The sequence below is a fragment of the Plectropomus leopardus genome, chromosome 22 (genome assembly GCF_026936395.1).
Source record: "Plectropomus leopardus strain MGB_pleo_1.0 chromosome 22, ASM2693639v1, whole genome shotgun sequence".
Lineage (NCBI taxonomy): Eukaryota > Metazoa > Chordata > Actinopteri > Perciformes > Serranidae > Plectropomus > Plectropomus leopardus.
This window is the reverse complement of record NC_142197.1, coordinates 2,351,662-2,375,323: the sequence shown is the minus strand read 5'-3', so window position 1 is coordinate 2,375,323 and position 23,662 is coordinate 2,351,662. Positions and strand designations below refer to the sequence as shown.

Sequence of the window (23,662 nt, the reverse complement as noted above, 5' to 3'; positions counted from 1 at the left end):
CTGTTATTATCATTTAATAATAACCAATAATAAAATAGTATTACAAAAATATTTTTTAAAAAATATACATAAATAGAAAATAAGCAAGATAATGAATAAATTATGTGAAATAATCATAAGTAATTCATATTTAATTTAATATTGTTGTTATCATGTAATAATAACCAATAATAAAGAACTTTTGAGAACATTTTTTTGAATTAACACTATAAATAAGTACTAATTTAAAGATATGCTATTATCTAATTATAATTATTGAGAGAAAATAATAATAATTTAATGCATTACCTTCTGTGACCACTTCTGCTACTGCAATTACTACGACTGCTTTTGTATTACAACTAATAATAAATATTATTAGTTGTAGTGTTTCTGTGGAATAAAATTAAAAAATAATGAAAAATAAATTAAGTAATAATATTTGGACAAAATATAAAAAGAAAAAATAAACCATAAATTTAAAAAATATCTAAATGATTATTGCTTTTATGGAGGGACCCACAACAGCAGTAATAAAGGCTCTGAGCTTAGAGACTAGCAGTGTGTGTGTGTGTGTGTGTGTGTGTGTGTGAGTGTGTGAGTGTGTGTGTAATAGTTTTTATTCTCTCAGTACCCAATGTGTTCCAGGTCAATGGTCTGAATCACACACAAAGAAGTAAGCCCCTCCCGAGCCACTGTATGTTCACCTGCCACCCAGTGTGTGTGTGTGTGTGAGAGTGTGTGTGTGTGTGTGTGTGTGTGTGTGTGTGAGAGTGTGTGTGTGTGTGTGTGTGTGTCAGTGTGTGTGTGTGTGTGTGTGTGTGTGTGTGTGTGTGTGTGTGTGTGTGTGTGTCAGTGTGTGTGTGTTGCTCCACAAATTGGACCTGTGTCACTCTGAGAGAAAGAAAACGTTCCTGAGAGAGAAAAGACAGATTGTGAAGAAGTGAAAGCAGAGAAGATGTCTAACCGCCCGTCCAGCTCTCTGCAGACGTCCCTCCTCCTGCCCCCCCCCGTCCTCCGTCCTCCGTCCTCCATCCTCCGTCCCTCCCCGTCATTAGCAGTTCTTCATAATTCATGTGTTTAGATGAAATATGGATGAAGAGCGAGCATGACACCAGCACAGCCTCTCACAATTAAAAAAACCCAGTGAGAATTTCAATCCCACTCTTCTCTGCTGCGACAGTCGGAGTGAAGAAAGACGAGGGGCTGCAGGAGGGAGAACGAAGGGGCAGATGGGTAAAAAAAGATACTTATAATAGATGGATTCACCCAGATCACAAAAACTACACTCCTCCTTTCACCTCTAGTGGAGCCGTGCAGATAGTTCTGCTTTCACCTGCTCAGGTTCTGACTTTTTTGCCACCAATCAGCTACAACAAATAAAACACGTCTATTCGGTTTTCTCCTGTGTGATGAGGCTCGCCAAAAAAATCCAGAAGCAATACAGTGGCGGTTAAACACATCAAAATGGTGCATGTCATAAACATGCAAGTTTCACACCTAATCTCAATCCGATAAGGTTTCAAATATTTCATCACCTACATCTTTTTAATTATAAATTGGCCAATGCAATATAACAGCAAAACCCAACACTCCATCTTTTTTTGGGGGTAGTATCAACATTTCGTGTTAAATGGATCTGCACATTTACTGTTTATTTAGTCATTTTTTGACCATTAAAGCACTTTCACGCGACGAGTCACATTCACACATTCACACACTGGTGGCAGAGGCTACCGTACAAGGTGCCGCCTGCTATTCATTTCTTCAACATTAACACACAATCACACACTGATGAAGAGCTCATCTTATCCAAGGATACTTCAACATGTGGACTGATGGAACTGGGAATCGAACCGCAAACCTTCCGGTTTAGAGGACACCCCGCTCCACCTCCTGAGCCACAGGCGCTTGCTACTTGCCAGGTATGTTAATTTGCAAACGTAGTTCACGCTGTATTAATTTTCTCCTTAAAATCCTCAAAAATACTCAAAGAGTCCGATCTGGATTCTCAGGCCTGTCTCATTATCACAGTGTGTTCACGTGAAAATCCACCTCAGTCTCCAGATTGGCTGAACACATGACTCATCATCTTTTACTATTCCTATAAATTGTGGCTCCAAATGAGGGAAATTCCTCCTCGATGTCAAATGACGGTGCATTTTTTTGCTGGTTGTGCTGACTGGGAGCGTTTGCGTCTCCCACTCTGCAGCTCTCATCGGACATTTTCTCACTGGGGGATAAATTAGAGCTCAGGAAAGAGCCTTTAACACTGATAACTGTCACCGCCGAGGAGAGAAACCTCCAGCCAGAGCCTCCTCGCTGCACCGAGCCTGCTCCACGTCTCATAAATATTCAGATGTGGGAATACTGAGGGGGGGGCGGGGCCAGGAGCGGTGCACTGAGCAGTCGCCGTGGCGAGGGACCGCTGTTGTCATGTGGCAACCGGGGAGGCAATAACGGACGCAGCGTACCGGGACGCCACATTGTGTGAATCCCTGTAATTATAGTCTCCTCCGTCTATGTGTGTCTGGCTCTGTAAACAGGAAGTGTGTGTGTGTGTTTGTGCGTCTCGCACACACCTGCAGCCCCGGTGCCAAAGAGGAACTTGAGGCCTTTAGAGAGCTGTTGTATCTGTTCCACTCATGAGCTGATGCTATTCATACGCTAATCAACGCTTGTTTACGCCGATTTGTGTATTTTTTTTGCGCGAGGGCGGGACGCGCGTGCGTGCCAGCGCCATCCTCCCCGTCTCAGGAGGTCATGTCAGAGCCAATAGCGGGTTTGCGGCTCATAATGACCGATGCTGAAAGGCATCCGTGGAGCCACGCTCGCTAATTATCAGCTGTGCGCCTTCAAAGAACATTATCAGCACAAAGACCTGCAATTATACACACACACTGGCACACACTGGCACACCCTTTATCACCCGTTTCCGCCGTCAACTCTTTCTCCTCCCATACACTCTTCTTTTCTCTTGATTGCCTTTGTCGTCTTTTTCTTTAAAACTCCATTCTGTCCTCCTTTTTTCACCCCTCTTTCACTCCCGCCTCCTCTTCTCTGCTCCCTACGACTCCCACGACTCTGCTTTCCTCCATCCCCACTCCATCTTTCCAGCCTGTTTTTCATATCCTGCCGTCCGTTTATCCATCCCCATCCTCCCAATTCCAGCCCTATCCTCCCCTTCAGCTCCCTTGTTTCCACTTTTCCTGTCTCTTTCTCCCCACCCCCCCTCCTCCTCGCAGCTCCTCTTCCTCCTCCTGGCCCAAAACAGACACTTAAATAACGAGCCGGGTGTCAGTCAAACCGCCAGAGAGCTTCATTAGAGGAGGAGAGAGCACAGGATCAAATTATACGCCCAGTTCTCTTTTGTGTGATTGTGTGTGTGTGTGTTTGCAGGGGATTGTGGGGGGTCGGCGGCGGCGGTGATGGTGGTGGTGAAGGCAGAGAGGAAGTAAACACGCGCTCCGGAATGACGCAGCTGTGTGGCGGATTAGTGTGTAACACACATCGTTCGTGTGTGTGTGTGTGAGCTCATGCGCCAGTCACAGCCTCGCCTGTTTTCTCCAATCAGAGAGAAAAACAAAAGCAAACTATTTTGCCTAATTATTCACAGCCACAGCCGTCGTCTCTCTCTTTTCCTGCCGTGTTTTGCTTCTTCTCCGTCGGCGTCTTGTTCCGTGCTGGAGCTTGTTTTTTGATCTGAGCTGATTTACCTGCTGCGTTTGCCAGTGAACACCATCAGGTGTAGCTTTAGACTGATTCTATATGAGGCCTTTATTATTAAAACACAAGATGATTCAATTCTGTTCAAAGACAATGATACAGACTTTCGTTGAATTCATCTTCGTTAGATTTCATCTCTTTTTTTTACCACCAAATAAGCACCAATTACTTTTTTGGAGATTAAAATGATAAAAACAAGCAATGAAAACTAAAGCTGCAAGCAGACATGATCAGCAACGCCTTTCTATATCTCAGAGAAACTGGCGAAAAACTGGTTGATGCGTGACGCTGGAAATAATGTATTGCAAATTGTCTACCACTTCTTGTGAGCACTATATGACTCTAGAAAACACAATAACTATATACAACAATAACTATATACCATAACTATGCTGTGTATCATATGCAGACCACACCATGTAAATTTCATGTAAATTGGATTATCTATGTCACATAACTTCCTGCTGTCAGTAGGTGGCGCTATGACTTTGAGTCAATACAGTTAATACATCTCTTCAAGCTTGGACTCTCATCCAGCATGTGAAATTTGGGGTGGACTGGACGATATGAAGTCAAGTTACAACAGCTTCCTGTGTCATGTAAAAACATCAAAATTCACCATACCACTACGGCATCGCTGTTCCAACAAAACACATTTTCACAATTCAGCGACAAAAAGGTCTTGAGATTCTGCTGCCCAAATTTGAGATGAATCAGTTAAATCCTTCAGGACAACGTTTTTTTCATTGTGTACCACCTCAGTAAGTATTCAGCTCCCAAGAACCACCAATATGATCACAGTAAGACTGTAGCAAAGGCAGATCCTATTCAGAAATGCACATTTTACATATGAGGCAGGTTTACTCCTCATCAGAAGATTATTTATTGATGATATCTTTGTTTGAGCTATAAATTATTCTTTTGCCATTTAGAGTGACATTAGTGGAACTGTTATTCCACTCAGATTTGAAACAAATCTGATAAACCCTCTCGAAGCAGCATACAATACATGACAAGCACACAAAATTCAAAATAGACAACTAACAGGTGAGCAGAGCTAATGAGACCCAATGAGAAATATGCCAGAACTGATGAGAGCAGTGTCCATATCAAATTTTGTGAATACAGGAGCAACTTTGTCTGAACTAAGGTATCCCATACAACATTAGGAGGCACACTGGAGCCCGCTGACCACGCAAAGCCCATTTACTGCAAAACTACACAATTTTTGCCAGTTCTGACATGTGTGTGGCAATTTTTGTGAGTTTTCAAGCATACCAAGCACCTCGAAAATACGACTGCACAACAAAACAGCCATCTCTACAAAAACAACAGGCTTCCTGGCACTTTTGTGCTCAGGCCCTAAATGAAAGTTTAATCAGTAGAAACACTGAGTTACTTGGAGGACAACATCAGTGGCCAGGCATGATTCAGCCCATTAAAATCACATATTCTTTGCATTACTGCTGAGTATTTTCTAAATATACAGAAGGATTTTAAATGGATTTCGTGCAATTAGCCATTAGATTCAGTTCATTTCATTACAGGATGAAAATCTGCTCAAAGACACTTAAAACTGGCTCAGTATACACAGATAATCCATCACTGTAAACGTTGCCACTCTATAATAAAAAAAGAAAAGAAAAGATGGTACTGCCAAAATTTCCTATACACAACTCTTATGTTTGATAATATAGTGTGTGATTTTAGACTCTCAAACTCACAACTAATATTTGGTACAATATCTAAGGCAACATGAACTCACTGTAGTGTGTTTGTCTCTGAAATACATGTCCTGCTATACAACAATTCAAAAATATACCCCAAAAAAAGAAAATCCACTCATCTCAACAGCTACTCAGAGAAATGCATGTGCACAGCAACAGAAATCACTCACTTAGTATCACTTCCAGTGCTAATAATCAAAATACTCTCATCCTTTTCATATGTGAAGTATTTAAAAAATCAGTTTACTCAATAATAACAAAAGACAAACAAATTAAAATGGTTAATGAGTACACTTGCAGCCAGACCTGCTGATGCATAATGCATCCTATAAATGTTTATGAGACATTCCATTATTAGGTCCTCTGGTAGATAACCAGTCATTACGAGTGTTGCAACAGTAAGCATTATCTGATTATAATCCAGGTCATAAAGCATTATGGGTGCACTATAATGCTTCATGAGTGTTCATATGATGTTAAATGGATCGAACAGGTGAAAAAGTGCTCCTATTCCTTTTTTTCTTCTCTGTGTTGGAGGAAAAAGTGAGGGCATTGATGGTTTTCAGGGCAGGATATTCGTCCTTTTCCTGTTAACTCTGCCTCAGATGAGAAATAGGTACTGCTATTTTAAGATCGGCCCTTATTTAAACCTTCTTTCCCTCCCCTCGCTTGATCTGTCGCTCTGTCGCCAAAGGGTTTAGTTTAATGACCCTCCTCGGCCGTAGATCTGAGCTGCGTCACATCTCTCCTTTTCAATTTCCCTTTTCTCCCTCCCTTTATTTCCATCGCTCTCTCTCTCTACAACATCCTCTCATCTTCCTCCCGCTTTTCCACGTTGCCCCCATCCCCCAACAACATCAGCAACATCACTCCAGCGTCGGAGCTACAATGCCTGTTGATGTAGTCAGTGTTTGGCCTGAAGCCTGGAGATACACTGCATGCCTCATTGAGGATGAGGCTGAGGGGAAGACAAGGAGTGAGGGGGAGAACGAGAGAGAAAAAGAATAAAAGATGTTGAACAGTACCTTTGTATCGGTCCAGAGAGGTCGCTGGCGTCCTGCCTGCAAGACAAGAAGAAAAGGATTTACTAAAACATGAAAAATAACAACAAAATTACATAATAGCAAGCAAGCAAAACGTATATATTTATATACTGCATGTTTCATTCCAGGTGAAAGTACGATGTGATGGACAGAGTGCGAGGTACAAGATGCAGGCGCACAACAAAGCTGTCGACTGACCATAAAAGCGAGTCAAATCCATTACAATAAATATGAAAACTCATAAAATAATCATGAAGAATAAACAAATAAGAGATACAGAGACGTAAAGTCAGAACTCATAGAAAAGTTGCTACAATTAAATAAAATAAATACTAAAATTAGACCATTAACAGATGATAATGAATATAAATTAAAATGAATAAAAGAACAAAAAATAGGATAAAACCAATAACCACTAAAAGTGAGACCACAGTTAGCTTAAAACAAATAAAATAAAATAAAATAAAATAAAATACAGTAATAGTCATTGTGTATTTTTTTTACATAATAATATAGGTAACAAAAATGAAAATTTCTTACTTAAAAAAAAAAATCCTTGTTTTTAGTGGCAAAGCCGAGATGTTAAATAAAGTAAGTATCTCATTCCAGCTAATGGACAGCCTTGTTTTTAGACAAAGGAGCAGTAGCATAACTGCGTTTGCCTGCTGCACGCCCACTCCGAAATAACAAGGAGGAAAAATCTCCGAACCACTGTCACTGTGATTTATTGTGAAACTAGACAAGCACATAGCCACAGCATCATGTGACCTAGAAAAGACAGTTTTGCCATTTTCGCCTGAAATAGCACCTTTTAAAAACTTTTTTTTGCAATAAATGGGAGTCGAAATGAACGTTTTTCCAGTCAGTGTTTTTTATATCCACAACTTGGATTTGCGCAATGTGAGGGTTAATGGAAACCCGATAATGTTCTCCTTAAATTCACTAAAACTGATCTGTCACTTGTGGCCACCAATGCTCAAAATTGCATTTCGAAAAGCCGCTTCCTCTAAAAGTTTACCATTTCACATAAGTTGAATTTTCCCAGAACGCCATCCCATAATTTCTCAGTGGCAACAGTCAACGGGACACGTTGACTGTTGCCTGTTTGCAAACTGCAGTTTTAACTTTATCTACTTTTCAGCAGTGGAAGTGAAACAGTTGGGCGTAGATGAAGGCAGTGTTTCTGGAAACATGACACAACTCACATTAGATACTGGCAGAACAAAACACACACACACACACACACACACACACACACAGAGCCATCTAAATAGTAAATTGGTCTTGTCTGTCCTTGGGAACAGTAGAGAAACTTGTTCGTTCCACTGGGTTTTCTCCATAATTCCCCGCTGTTTCCTCTTTCTCTCTTCTTTCCTTTTTGTTTTATCCCTCCCTCCAATCCTCTGTTCCTCTTCCACTGCATGTAAATAAATTGGTCCCCAGGCCCCACCACTAGACACTGTGAGTGTGTGTGTGTGTGTGTGTGTGTGTGTGAGAGAGAGAGCATTACACTCAATGCAACACACACACACACACACACACACACACACACACACACACAAACACACAACCCTCCAGAGCTCAGAGCTGCACCAAATTAGCCCGGGTTTTATGTCACAGAGGTAAATAAAATAATAATGAATTAACAATGCTGTCATTAATATACAGTGTATATGTGAGCGTATGTATGTGTATGTGTGTGTAAGAGAGAGAGAGCGTGTGTGAGTGTGTATTATGATGAAATGCCGAGAAAAAACTCCTTGCTCCTCCTCAACACAGTGGCCAATCACCGCTATCGCCACTCTTTGCATTTCAAAGACACACTCTTGTCTGTTTCATCTCCGACCACAGAACGCTCATCCTGTTATCCTACCACACACACACGCACGCACACGCACACACACACGCGCACACACACACACACACACACACACACATACATACACACACACACACACACACACGATAGCCACCTCCGCTTCAGTCCATTCTCCCGGCACCATGAATTATGAAACAGGGTAAATGGAACATCAAACACACACTGCTCGCACTTTCAGGTTTACACACCACATACACACTCGAACGAGGAAGATACTCGTAACTTGCTGCACGTAAAACTCCACCACACACTCCATCGCTCATATTTCGGAATCTGCATGCATACATATACAAGCAAAACGTTTGCACGGCGCAGTTCTCATGACTTATTAACTCGCCACAGCTTAAATGTAACCGTTTTAAAGTCATAACGACCCTGATAAAGCTTCATTAGAGTCACTTTATGAGCGCGATGACACTAAAGACACAGTCAAACAGCCGGAGCTCCTCTTATTTACTTATATTTAGTCGAAGATAATGAAATCTGGCAGATCCAGAGTGAGTTAAAAGTTTTAAATTTGTAAATTTGGGGGTCAAAAAAGAGCAGATTTTACTAGTTACATGTCTAAATCTGATCTGACATAAAAAAAAACATTTAAGAAGTCAGTTTCTCTCGTGTTCAATTAAAGAAGTAAATGTTTCGAAACATTAAAAATTAAGAAACTTCACTTGTTTCTGGCTCTTGCTTTGTAACTTGTTGCAAGACAAAGTTATAATAACTCAGTAAAATTTGCAAATCTGCAATATTCTCGGTTAAAGTTTTTACCCTTTGAAAAATGAGCAAATTAGTTCAAATTCTTTCAAAAACATGGAAAAAAGGCAATAAGCAACTTCAGAAGCAATGTTCAACAAATTACAATGTTTTTTTTTGGTATACTCAGAAAAAAAAAATAATTAGCTTTGGAAAAATATATTGTGGAAAAAGGAAAAAACTAGAAAAAATTGTTCTGACTATATTTCTAATTACAATGATAACATATTTTAAATAATGTTACAAGAAATAATAATTTTTTTTGCACTTTTTTCATGTTATTGCCAAGTTCATATGTTTTTATTTAACTACCTTAATGACCAAAATGTTTTCTGAGGTTTTAAAAGTTCAGCCTGAGCCATACCATGCTATAATTTCATAACCATACAGGGTTTCACAGCTGTTCAACTATGTTTTTAACACAAAGGTATTGGATGGAGGCTCTGTACTGGTCGAAACTTAAGTTCAAGCATTGGAATCAGTACCAGGAAGGAAAAAAAAGATATGGAAAAATCTCAAAAGTGTCATTTTGGTTTTGGTGTACCACCCAAGATTTTCATTGGATCCATCTGACCACCACTATGAAAAAATTCTGTGGGGTCCACTGCTTCACAGGCCAAAAAACCCTTAAAAATCATCGGATTACATCAAAAAAGCTAATTTCACAGTGTGTACTGAGTGTGTCCTTACAGTGTAAATTCTTGTGATTGACTCGAATACAGTAACTTTGTCATTTAAGCATTTGTTTAAATAACAAATGTTGAGTTCTGTGTCCAGTAGCCTTTAAAATCCAATTGGATTACCTCAAAAATGCCTCGGCACGAGGTTTAAAACAAGGCCGTTTGTCCTTGTTCGTAACAGGCTGACATTTTAGAGAAACGTGGTCTTTACAGGACGTTTTGTTTGTGTGGAAATGTCTCAAAAAGCTTTTTGAATATTCTAAATTACTGCGGGAACTATTATTTCACAAGAGACCGCTTTAGGTCTGGATAGTATCTTTCAACATCTCCCTCTGAACCAGAATCTGATTATCTGCACGACTACAGAGCTGCTCACAAAATAAACATGTCTCTTCACAGAACAAGGGGTGATTTTTGCTGAAAGCTTTTCGGCCTGATTTCGGCCGCATCAATTGCCCCTTGTTGGTCTGCGTGAGTCAAGCCAACAAGATTAGGGTCAGAATTGATCAGTGGGGTGGAAACAGACGGGAAAACAGCGTCCAGGTGGAGACGAGCCAGACTTATGCTTCACGACGGACAGATTTTTGGAACCCGTGCGCCGACTCCTGCGGGCCCCGCGCCGCCGCAGGCCTGGCGGAGACGTAAAACGAAGCTGAAACGTGAGGAACTCCTCAGGGCGACGGTGCCAGAGCCTTTCGCAAAGACGGAGCAGGTGGCAGGACCCGGCGAGTACCACGGGCGTATTTGGACATCTACACACACACACACACACACTCTGCATTAGTACTACATGAAGGGACACACTATGAGCCAGCTGTCATGACACTTCTAAACGCCATCGATGACAAGAGCGTTCCCACGCCGGAGCTTTTTAAAGTGATTTCCCCCCTCTGCCTCTCTCTCTTTTTAACACACAATATTGGGATATTGGATGTGACACGGATGCTTTTATTGTGGAGTAAAACATGAGAATCTGTGTTAAAGCCCTGATGGGATTCATGTTCGCCAATTATCAATGACACGAGAAACCCGGTTAACTCGGAGAAATGAGGCTACAGAGAGAAATCACAGAACGAGTTCACGTGCACTTTATTAACCTGGTTACTGCAGAACCTGAATTTACGTGCATCTTGTCAGCAATGTGCAGTGTGTCTGATTTATCCAGCTCAGTATGTATTTCATTAGACATCAATAACTACTGTTCTTCCTTTTGGTGTTGGTTTCCATTTTAGTCAAATTTGGGTTTTAAAAGGTCCAAGGTGATAATCAAAAACTGCTTGTTTTGTCTGAATAGCAGTCCAAAACTAAGAGATGTGCATTATTTTTTGTACTATGGCCTAAGTAAAAAATGGAAAAAAAAATATGCCCTTAAAATAAAGGATTTTATATTTTTTCATTTTTAAATTTGGACCTTTTTTCCTTATTTTTTTTCTACAATTTTTGTTAAAGAAAAAGATTCTGGGAAATTTTTGTTGTTAAAATGTTTCAGTAAATTTAAGATTTTTTGTCTTTTTGTAATAAACTTTTTTGCAATTTTTTAAAAATAAAATGTACAATTTTTTAAAAATTATTTTAAGGACAGTTGAATTCTGGCCATTTGTTTTTCTTCAAATTCCATTGAAAATTATTATTTTTTTCTTTCAAAATTTTTGAAGAAACTTTAAAAGATTTTTTCTTAATTTTTTGTGTGATTTTAATTTTTTGTCTTTTTGTTTTTTTCTTTTAAATTTTTGGAAATTTTTAAAGAACGCATGGCATCCAAACCTGCAGGCCAGAAGATTCTCTAACCATGGTATAAGCGGGATAATGCAGTTTTAGTTGTCTATGAGCAAGAATTTAAGGACTCCTCAGAAGAAATAATGGGCACCTTGTCCAGCATGATTCCTGACATGATTATATAACACCAACAAAAGCTGCTCACTGACTGATCGCGTAATTGTTTAATTTGATATTTGGTGATTCTAAAAGCCCTCAGAGCGTCTCCGTCTCTCTCTGTTTCTCCTCCAAAGTGTTTTTCTCTCCTTCATCATCGTCTCTGCAGCCCATTTGTGTCATTCTAACACTTTCTGTTTCAAACACTTCTCTCCTTCTCACCTGCCTCACACACACACACACACACACACACACACACTCGCCTCACACACGCTATCCCCGACCAATCAACACATCCAAACAAACGTCTTTTAAAAACCTGATAAATACATTCACACTTTCACACCTTCACAAGATTTCCCACTTCTTTCTTCGTTGTATTCTTATCTCCATCGCAGGTGTGTGTGTGTGTGTGTGTGTGTGTGTGTGTGTGTGTGTGTGTGTGTTTGTGTGTGTGTGTGTGTTTGTGTGTGTGAGACAGCCGGTGTCATCCCGGTGCCAGAACTCTTAAGATGATGTCACATGTGGGCTGGTGGCCCGCCTCCAGATGGATCTAAACTCTCCCATTGGAGGGTGAGTGTCGTAAACGTGGCGTGCCAAAGCGCCGAAGGGGGGGACGAGGATTGGACGCCGCCGAGACGTGCGGGACACCAGCGAGCTGCCATTTCATTAATCATCCTCTGACTGATGCCGCATTCACGGCGAACGCTGGTGTATCCGGAAGGACACAAGTCGGAGTGACTCAACGGTTCATAAAAGCACTGACTCACACGTATTTGTGTGTGAAACCGTCAAGATCAAAGGCTTCTTTGCTCTTAAAGAAATATTCTGACTAAAATCGAGCTGCAGCCTTAAAGGTGTCTGCAAACACGTCCTCAAAAGCTGCTTACAGCCTCGATTCATCATCAGAGAGGAAACAAAGAGGTTTCTCAACATCCTCATTCAGTGGTTCAGATTATATTAGGGCTGTCAAACGATTACTTTTTTAAATCACGATACTGCCGAACTTAATTGGACCTTGAGCAGATTGGTTTGATTTCTCTAAAAAAAAAAAAACATAGGAAGAAAGCAACAAACAAAAAAATACAAGAAAATTACCTGGAAATTAGCAAAAAAAACCAAACAAACATAACCCAAAAAAAAGTGTTTAAAATCATCATTTTATAACATAATTTTAATCTATTTATGATGATTCTAATTATAATTATAGTTTTTTTTGTTTTAAAAAGAGAGGAATGTCAGCCGGGGTTTAACACGATTAAAAAAAATAAAATTAAAAATAAATAAATAATGAATTTTAAAAAAGTGAAAGTGTGACCTTAATTGCATTGTGATAAAAACAATAACGCTGACAACCTGACATTATATCCCAGGATTTAGCGCCCCACAAATAATGTTACGTACTTAACGTTTAAGGGAAAGTTTGGGATTTTTTTAAAATTTGGGCTGTATGAAAACCTTATTTACTTATCTTCTGCTGTCCTGCATTCATATACAGTGATTATCACTCTGTGACAAAATCACCCTGGAATATTAACAATAATGTGATAATATACAACAGTTAAAAAGCCTAGATCTTTTTAAATAAACAACATCATATGCCGCCACCTGGTCGTGGTCACAGTGACCTTTGACCACCAAAACCTAATCAGCTCATCCTTGAGTCTACTTGAACGTTTGTGCCAAATTTGAGGAAATTCCCTCAAGGTGTTGAAAACATAATGCCTCTGGCCTCGGCAGTCGCCAGCAGGTTCGACAAAAAGCATGTATGGATGAGATGCCGCCATACATATATGATTTATTACTATACACTGCATGAAACTAAAAAAAGTTCAACATTTTGTGTTATAAACATGAATTTGGAACAGTATGTTTTGTAGGAATACGTGCGAACAGTGCACGAGCACAGCCTGAATTTCCACGGCAGCTTTCCTATGGGTTAACACACGCTAACGCAGCATTTTACCATGAAAAATAACAATCAACATTGTTGATTCAGAGTGGAAACTATACAAAATCAATGCAATAATAAAACATTATTTCACAGTCGATTCAATCGGCAGTTCAGCCGGAACGACTCCACAGTGTGATGCTGGGAAAACGGCCGTTCCTCTGTCACACGCTGCAGTAAAACTGTGCATGTGCAGGCTATAAAAAGGGTCTCAAAGAGTGCGTGCCCCAACAGGCCTCGTTTACAGTGTGTGCGTGCACACAAGCGAGTGCACGCGTGTTACGTGGGATGCATGCGTTCATGCATGCATGTGTGACATATTGAGGACATTTAAATGCAGCGAGAGGAACGACCCGAGCGGTGCGGGGTGAACGAAAGGGAGAAGTGGTAGTGGTGTGTTAGGCCTCATTTACCTTGTGATATTCAAAGGGTACGCAGGCGGGTCTCCGCACACTCACACGTACTCACACGCACTGTGTGTGTGTGTGTGTGTGTGTGTGTGTGTGTGTGTGTGTGTGTGTGTGTGTGTGTGTGTGTGTGTGTGTGTGTGAGACCACTGAAAATGGTACAACTTCAACTCAGTGGAGGAGAGACTCCTGAATCATCCATCATGCCTCTGGGAGAGGAGAGAAGACCTCCCCTCTTTTTGTCTCTCCCTCCTCAACCACCTCCTCCTCCTCCTCCTCCTCTTTAATAATAACCCCCCCACCTCCTCCCCTGCACCTCCCCCCTCTCTCTCCCCATTTAATAACAGCGCAACAGATCAGCTCCATTAGCCCAGACCTCCTCACACATGCAAATGAGGCCGGCGTTGTGGAGGCACGCGTCACGCATTACTGATGCCGCCCTCCCCGACCCGTCACTGCTCACAACACCAAAAACTGCCTGTGTGTGTGTGTGTGTGTGTGTGTGTGTGTGTGTGTATGTGTGTTAGAGAGAAACATGGAGAGAGAAGTGTGCATGTGCATGTGCATGTGTGTGTGTGTGTGTGTGTGCGTGTTCCAAAAGTGGCTAAATTGAGATGCATTAAGGTTTTGATTGGGGCAACGAATATGATGCCGGTGTGCGTGAAGCCGAGAGCAAGGCCATTACCAGGTGGCCCCGTGAAAACATCCTGCAGAGTGAACATGGACGGCGGACGCAGGGTGGAGGGGACGGGACAGAGGGGACAATTAGACAACAGGAGCAGAGCTGGATGAGGAATACTCAACAAAACAGCTGATTGTGTTTTTATAGCAACTTCAGCAGTAAAAACACTTCAACAATGTATACAGTGCAACAAAAGTCTGACAACCCGCTACAGCGCGGACATGTCCAACAGCCCGCTACAGCGTGGACATGTCCAACAGCCCGCTCCTGCACGCGGACATGTCCAACAGCCCGCTACAGCGTGGACATGTCCGACAGCCCGCTCCTGCACGCGGACATGTCCAACAACCCGCTCCTGCATGCGGACATGTCCAACAGCCCGCTACAGCGTGGACATGTCCAACAGCCCGCTACAGCGTGGACATGTCCAACAACCCGCTCCTGCATGCGGACATGTCCAACAGCCCGCTCCTGCACGCGGACATGTCCAACAGCTCGCTACAGTGTGGACATGTCCAATAGCCCGCTACAGCGCGGACATGTCCAACAGCCAATACGCATGGAGGTGGCTAGTAAAAGCACCCATACCACTGATTCATCACATGTACCTGTAAGCCAGGCATCACCAACTGGCGGACCGCGGTCCGGATCCGGACCAAAACTCCGTCCTTTCGTGACCGTGGACAAGTTGTAATAAAATGTAAGAATGAGAACAATATTCTTTAAGCAGTACTGCTGGGCAATTAATCGAAAAACATTCAGAACCTCTAACAGACATAATCTTGGGTAAAATGTTGGGTATTTCGGTTATTTCAAAATTCTGTTAACCCTTTCCCCACTGGGGCTGTCAACTCCCACGCATCTGCCATTTTTTCTTTTTTTTTGGGTTTGTTTGTTCTTATACTTTTCTGTTTTGCAATTTTTTTAGTTTTTTTTGTAAAGTTTTTAGTTATTTCTTGCTATATTTGAGCCAAGTTGTTTATTGCCTTCTTGTCATGTTTTTGAAAGTAAAAATAAATAAATAAATAAAACCATTTTTTTTTTAGGTTTCAAAGGGTTCTTGAGAACTCGTGGTCGCGAGTCTGCACCAGGTGAAAACAAATGCAGAAATGTATGAATGAAAGACATGAGTGCTACAAATGTCCTTTGATTGGGGGCCGGCGGTGCTTGTGGCTCTTTGTAAAGGTGTTGACAGAAAGACGAATGGTGAACCTCGATCCCGTCCTGCCACCTTGTTAGCCTTGACGGATGTGCAACATAATGGAGCTGAAATGACGGTTTGTCATAATTGGAAATAATTAAGGCTCTTTTGTGGCGACGCTGTTTCATCTGAAGCTTTCATTAGCGGGCTCAATACCAGGTCTTTGCTTTTGTCCACTTGAGAGACGGAAATCAGTCACGTCCTTATCCGCCCTCTTGTTGCTGCTCTTTCAAAACTACGTGTTTGATGAATAAACTTCACGTCCACAAACAATCACTCCTGGCAGCCGCTCGGCGCCTACTTTAGCAGCGCCATGTCCTCCCGGTGACAAGGTGCCTCATAAAAGGCCACCATATCAGATCTATTGCTGTCCGTGTGACTGCGTGCCGATAAAAAGGAGCCGGGGAATAAATCAATATCGTGAATGCCAGTTCATCAGATTGGGGGGTGGCTCAGACGGCGAAATCTCAACCACTAATCTCTTTAATAGTCTGATATTACATTTTAATCCCAGTCTGATTCCTTCACTCTTTGGTTCAGGCTGTCTGCCCAACGCCTGTCAAGGAGCGAGAGGAGGAGGACAGTAAACAGAGGAGGAGAGGAGAGGAGAGAGAGAAAACCAGGTGGATTAAAGAGAAGTTAGAGAGCAGACAGAAAAAGAGGAAGAGAGGAGGTGACGCAGGAAAACTCGCTCTGCTTTTGCAGAAACACAGGAGGCCAAGGGCCCGTCCCACCGGCCCCAAACACGCTTCTAGGATTTTAGGACACTTCGAGAAATTTTCTAGGATATTAGGGCTTTTCTAGGAAACTAGGACATTTCTAAGATTTGAAGGACATTTGTAGGATTTTAGCATGTTTGCAGAATTTCAGGACATTCCTCAAATCTTAGGACACTATAGCACACAAGAACGTTTTTAGGGTTTGAAGATGTTTGTACAGTTCTAGGACATTTCTAAGATTTTAGGACATTTCTTGTATTTAAAAACACTTCTAGGATTTTAAGTCATTTTAAGGATTTTACGACATTTCTTGTATTTAAGAACACTTCTAGGATTTTAAGTCATTTTTAGGATTTTAGGACATTTCTAAGATTTTAGGACATTTCTTGTATTTAAGAACACTTCTAGGATTTTAAGTCATTTTTAGGATTTTATAACGTTTCTAGGATTTTAGGGTATTTCTTGGATATTAGGACATTTCCAGGATTTTAAGTCGTTTTTAGGATTTTTGAGTGTTCCTAGGATTTTAAGATATTTCTTGGATACAGGACATGTCTAGGATTTGAGGGCATTTCTAGGATTTTAGCGTCTTTCTAAGATCTTTTCTGATGCTGTTTTATGCGCTCTGGCACCTTCTGTATACTTACATACAAAAACAATTCCCAGTGTGATTCACTTTATTTTTATTGTAAATTAGAAGATGGCTGGGAGGCCAGATTTGGCCCGCGGGCCATCAGTTGAGTATCACTGTAGCAGAGGAGGAGAGCTGGTTGGTTTATGGAGCGTCATGGCACGCTGCCATTTCAAGTGTGAATTTACAGTGCGGGGTGATGGACTGTGAGAGACGGAGAGGCAATAAAGTGATGTGGATGAGAACTGAGGACAAATTGATATGATCATAACATGTCACATTAAAGACAGGCCTGCCATCCATCAACATGATAAAAGGCCTCCTTCATCCTAACACTAACACCACTGCCATTGATCTCAATGCTTCACTTAGCCAACCGCTAACCGTTTATGATAACTATCATTATCCAGTTATGGGGAATGGTGACGATCCATCAGCGCCACAACAACAACAACAACAAAAAAGACTGCTAATTCGCTGCACAGACCCTTATCTTGGAGGGAAATTAGGTAGAAAGAGAGTTATCTCCCTGGGTTTTTCCTCATTATGTCATAAAATGATGTGATGGTGATGAAACGGCAAAGTGGGAGGAGACGTGTGTGTAAAGAGCCACGGTTGTTAAGTATGATTTGGAAAGAAACTTGAGGAGGAAAACACACTTTATCAGAAAGCAAAATCCTCTTTACTTGTGTTTTTGTTACCAGCAGGATGGAGGGAGAGAGAGAGAGAGAGGAGGAGGAGGAGGAAAAGCAGCATCGACGATAACACCAAACATGCTTTTAAATCACCCTTGAGCAAATCAGTAAATCAATATCAATTAGGCTGTGAAAGAGCCCAAATGGACAACTGGCTTTGTTTTAACTAATGAAGTCTGTGGAGAATCCAATCAGTCCCCCACTCCTCGTTACCACCATGACAATGTGGAAAAGCTGCACACAGACAGACACAGAAACTCGCAGACACTCGCTGCTGTACGATTTAAAACAAAGATTTGTCCCTTTTGAGTTTTTCTGGTGCTGCGTTCTGACGCCTTCACAACTATTTCAAACCTTTGAAACCTGAACCAACAAGTCAAACTCTCTTCGGAAACTCGTAAAAAGATGGCGAGAAAACAACCTGGAAGAAATCAAAACAGAAAAAAGTGTCAAGAATCTATAATTCTGATTATTAGAATTATAAATTCAAATTGTGAGGGAGCACATCAAGTTTATTTGTATCGTGGACTCCATCAACACTTTGAGACCTGAGCAAATTGGTATGATTTTTTTGGGGATAAAAAAAATGGAAAAAAAAGACAACGACCAACTTGGCAAGAAATGACCCACAAATTTCAAAAAATTATTCAAAGTTGACACAAAAGTGAATTGAAAATTTGTTGTTGTTTTTTTAAAGGGGGAGTTTATTTAAAAAAATATATCAAAAAAAGAGAAAAAAAATCACAAAACAATCCAATCCAAAAAATCACCATAAAGTCTTAAAGATTTTTTTTTTTAAATCACCAAAATTTGAAAAAGGACATCAGTTTTCTGGCTTTGATAAATAGTTAGTTTTTAGTTTGGTGTGCAAGTGGGTTTGGAAGACATGGTGATTCTTTAAAAATCAAAAAAAAAAAAAATCGCCTTAAAAATTGAAGAAAAAAGAAGCTAGAAAAGTGAAAAGAAAAGAAAAAATCACCAAAAATTCCAAAGAAAAGATGCCATCATGTTTTCTTTAAAAATCAGTGGTCAAATAAGTATCAAAGTTGTGTGCGTCTCCCCTGTGCCAAAACAAAAAAACACAAGTTCCTCCTCAGTGCTCAAAGAATTATTTGGCCTCCCTCCCCTACAGAGGTCTGGACTTAGTCCCCGATGTCCACAAGTCCCAGAAACGGCCCTGATAAAAGTAATCAGTAGTTACTAGAATCATTCGTGTTGAGTCTCAGTTTTGGCCGTCGATTCTGTGAATTTGCTGAAATCTCAGAACATGTCAACATCGCTGAAGAGTCGAAGAGGCCGAGAAACACGACGAACTACGAGAACAGAAGTTGTCGAAAGTTTGAGAGCAGCACGTCATTACTACAATGATTTGGAAGTAATCTTTACTGAACACACACACACACACACACACACACACACACACACACACACCATCCCTGGCAGGCAGCATGCAGCGAGGCTGCTCAGGGCTGCCATATCATTTTAAACATCCATCAGCTCAGCAGAGATATCATATTAGCTCCTCATCTGCATACAGCGCCGACAGAATGACAAACGAGAGAGAGAGGGGAGAGAGGGGGAGGGGGGAGAGGGGAGAGAGAGGGGAGAGAGAGGAGAGAGAGAGGAGAGGGAGGAGAGAGAGAGGGGAGAGAGAATGAGAGAGAGGAGAGAGAGGGGAGAGAGAGGGAAAAGATAGAGGGGAGAGAGAGAGGGACAGAGGGGAGAGAGAGGGAGAGAGAGAGGGGAGAGAGGGGGAGAGAGGGGAGAGAGGGGAGAGAGAGGGGAGAGAGGGGAGAGAGAGGAGAGAGGGGAGAGAGAGAGGGAGAGAGAGAGGGGAGAGAGGGGAGAAAGAGGGGGAGAGAGAGGGGAGAGAGGGAGAGAGAGGGAGAGAGGGGGAGAGAGAGGGGAGAGAGAGGGGAGAGAGAGGAGAGAGAGAGGGGAGAGAGAGGGGGAGAGAGGGGAGAGAGAGGGAGAGAGAGGGAGAGGGGAGAGAGAGAGGGAGAGAGAGGGGAGAGAGAGGGGAGAGAGAGAGGGGAGAGAGGAGAGAGAGAGGGGAGAGAGAGGGGAGAGGGGGAGAGAGGGGAGAGAGGGAGAGAGGGGGGAGAGAGAGAGGGAGAGAGGGGGGAGAGAGAGAGGGAGAGAGGGGGGAGAGAGAGAGGGAGAGACAGAGAGAGAGGGAAAGCGCTCCCTCCTTTGCTGCATCTCTTACATGGCCGCCTTTCACCCCTCTGCTCCCCTCTGCTCCCCTCTGCTCCCCTCTGCTCCCCTCTGCTCCCCTCTGTGCTCCCTCTATCTCCTTATCCCTCCCTTCTAACCTCCTAAATTGGATCAACACCGCCGGCAGCGCGTGTGTGGAAGTGTGTGCGTGCATTGTTGCGGTGTAATCACATCTTTTAAATGGAAAAAGGGATGAATCTCTGGAGGAAGGATGACCACCGGGCCCATATCTGACTCTGCCCCCCCACACGGGCGCTCTTTGTATCTCCGTATACTCCATCACGCTCGCCCTCACCGAGCAATCGAAGACTCTCACAAACTTTTCTTCCTCACATCTCCGACATTTCTTCAAACTTTTTCAGCCTTGTGCTGCTGCACTTTTATGCTTTACAGTCTCGGCCGGTCCATTTTTCTCTGTTAGACCCTCGATTTTGGAGATTTTCAGGCCGTGGGCGTGGCTCAGTGTAGGACCTCAGAACCGTTAGTCACCAACAGAACGAGCAAAACACAATTTATAATTGTGTAAAGTGATACTTTCCACAATTACCCCGATTATATTACAAGTCACAGAAACAAAAAACCTTTGAAATCACGCTTTTCAAATTGCTTTTACTTCCCGTTTCAAATTTTCATGACACTGCAGCTGGAATTTTAGGCAAATGAGCTAAAAACATGAACTCAAAGATACAAAGATTTTAGGACATTTCCCAGATCTTAGGACATTCCTAGGATTTTAGGATGTTTTTAGGAGTCTGGGACATTTCTCGGAATTTGTGTAATTTCTAGGACTTTAGAAAATTCCTAGGATTTTAGGAAATTTCTAGGATTTTTGGACATTTGTAAGATTTTAGGAAATTTCTAGGATTTTTGGACATTTGTAAGATTTTAGGAAATTTTGTGGATTTTAGGACGTTTCTGGGATTTTAGGAACTTTGTCGGAGTTCAAGGCATTTCTCAGATTTGAGGACGTTTCTTAGACTTCGGGACATTTCTAGGACTTTAGGGTCTTAGCTAGGATCTCTGTTCGGGGGTGCGGGGGATCCTTTTTTGATAAAAAACGTGAATTAGAAAATGGTTGGGGGGCCACCTGGCACAAAGCGATTTCGTAACTTTCCATATTGGCACTGTTTTCAACGCGCTGATATACTTAAACAGCATAATCAAATTCCTAAAATTCAGTTATGGTTTTTGGTTTTGATGCGACGCCCCAAGATTTTTAAGTGGCCCCAATGGACCGAACATAAAATAACATACAAAATAAACTTGTCCCATCAAGCGAACCATGCTCACCGTTTTTTAACATTTTTCTGTCATTGGCTCACAGATGAGAATGAATGCTCACTCAGTTACAAAAACCCAGTTTAACAGGAATGCCGTCACATATGGAGGCAAACCGGTAAAAATGATCCCTGTGTCTTCACTGCTTTGCTGCTCTGCCCTAAAATGATCACAAAATTGATTTGAATGCCCCTTTACTGGCACTCCAAAGACCAACAATGCCTCAGATTGCTGCTTGTGGTCCCAAAACGCAGCTTTTCACAGGCTGCTAGCTATAGCTAATGTTAGGGTTTGTTTTTAATATATGTAGCGAGGGCTCCCTGGGAAGCATCATTGATTCGGAGTAAATTATCCTGATGAAATCAAGTAAATTGAAATAGAAATTTCATAATGATGTTTACTCTATGCTTACAGAGAACGCGGGCCCTTTGGCAATATACAGAAACCTCTGAGAGCACTTTGAATAAAAGATACAAAGATGAGTTTGACTTGATTCTGTTTAACACAACCTTTTATTTACTCCGGTTTTCCTGGAGCTGCTGCTAACTTTGGCTTTTATTTTGCATCTGGTCCAGTTTAAAGGAACAAATCACCTCCCAAATGACAAGTTTTACATCTAATTACTCGCTCAGTGTTGAATTTCTAAAAGAGCAGTTTGGGGTTTTTTGCATGCCTTCACAGTGAACGAAGAATCCAAAAACTGAGGGAACTGTTGATGAATGACGTCCTAAGGGTCCACATTTAACAACATATATACATATATATATATATATATTTGTTTCAATATTTTTTCGGCTCTTTGTTGTCATTTATCTTTTTTTGCATTTTACAGGAAAATGTTAATTTTGTTGTTTTTTTTTTAAATTTACTTTTACATATTTATTGTATGGAGTTACTTTTTTGGATTTCTAGTATATTACACTGAATTTTTCACTTGTAACAATGCATTATATACTGGGAAAATGTTTTTTTTTCCATAAGACGTTGATGCATTTTGTCAACATATTCTACAGTCTATAATTTGTAATTTTTTTTGCATTTTTCTTGGTGTGGCTGTTAAAGGGTTAAGTACAGTAAATATCAAATTCTTTAAGACTTTTACTTGAGTAATATTGTAATCTGCGACTTTAACTTCTACCAAAGTCATTTTCTGGTAAGAAATGTGTACTTTTACTCAACTTTGGAGTACTTTATCCACCACTGACCTCTTTGGACCTAAATATTTCTTTACAAAAAAGAGTCATTAATTAGCAGCTAATCAAACAGCTCTCTCTGTGATTGGGGCCAACGTGTGCTAAACTACATGCGATGTTCGGCCCCGGACGTCTCGGCGTGTCAGGTCCCCTCCCGCCGGCTGAAAAAACGAGGCCTTTATGTTCCACTTGCGTGCTCCAGAAACCAGACTGTGAACTAGTTTCTGAAACCGTCTGACTAATTGGTTTTCTGGTGCCCGACTTGACCTGAGCGGCGAAGCTCGAGCTGCAGAGGCGCTTCAAGCGCGTCAATGTACGGACACATATATGTATTCATGTGTGTATGCATGTCGCTCCTCGCGGTGTTTTTTTTGTGTGTCACGGCCCGAGCTGCATATGGATGAGCTAACGCGGGGCAATCTGCGCTTCAAGGCGCACGAGCACTCCGGCGCTCACGAGCGTGTCCACTCTTTTTCACAATAGTGAAATACAGACGCAATAGAGCGTATCACAAGTGAACTTACTGAAACTATGCATTATAGATCAACACCCTCTCTCTCTTTTTCCACGCATACATTTTTTCTTCCTCGTTTCAATGAATCTCCACGCACGCTCACACGCCACATCACAAATGATGGGATTTAAACATCAACAGTATGAAATATTCATGTGTCAGCGCCAGCCGCTCGAGCAGAACTACCACCAAGGGGGATTTGCCTTCAGATCTGAGGATACTACTGCATTCATCCCCCTCTCTCCCTCTCTCTCCCTCCTTCCCTCCCTCTCTCTGCCTCCCCCTCTCTCCCTCCCTCCCTCTCTCTGCCTCCCCCTCTCTCCCTCCCTCCCTCTCTCCCTCTCCCCCTCTCTCTCCCTCCCTCTCTCTGCCTCCCCCTCTCTCCCTCACTCCCTCCCCCTCTCTCCCTCCCTCCCTCTCCCTGTTGTGTCGCAGCATCCGGAGCCGTTGTCACAGACTTGTGTACCAGTGTGTTCCTGACTATTGTTCTAGTTTTCTATGATAGCGCCTTTCCACTC

The 23,662-nt window shown here is 41.9% G+C and overlaps 1 protein-coding gene across 1 annotated transcript in view; it reads right to left on the bottom strand.

Annotated features, from left to right (window-relative positions):
• celf2 (cugbp, Elav-like family member 2) overlaps positions 1-23,662 on the bottom strand; it is a 282,005-nt gene that overhangs the window by 208,801 nt on the left and 49,542 nt on the right. The window contains exon 2 of the mRNA XM_088072822.1: positions 6,458-6,493. Within this exon, the coding sequence (XP_087928948.1) occupies positions 6,458-6,493 (36 nt within the window). The remainder of the gene's footprint in view (positions 1-6,457; positions 6,494-23,662) is intronic.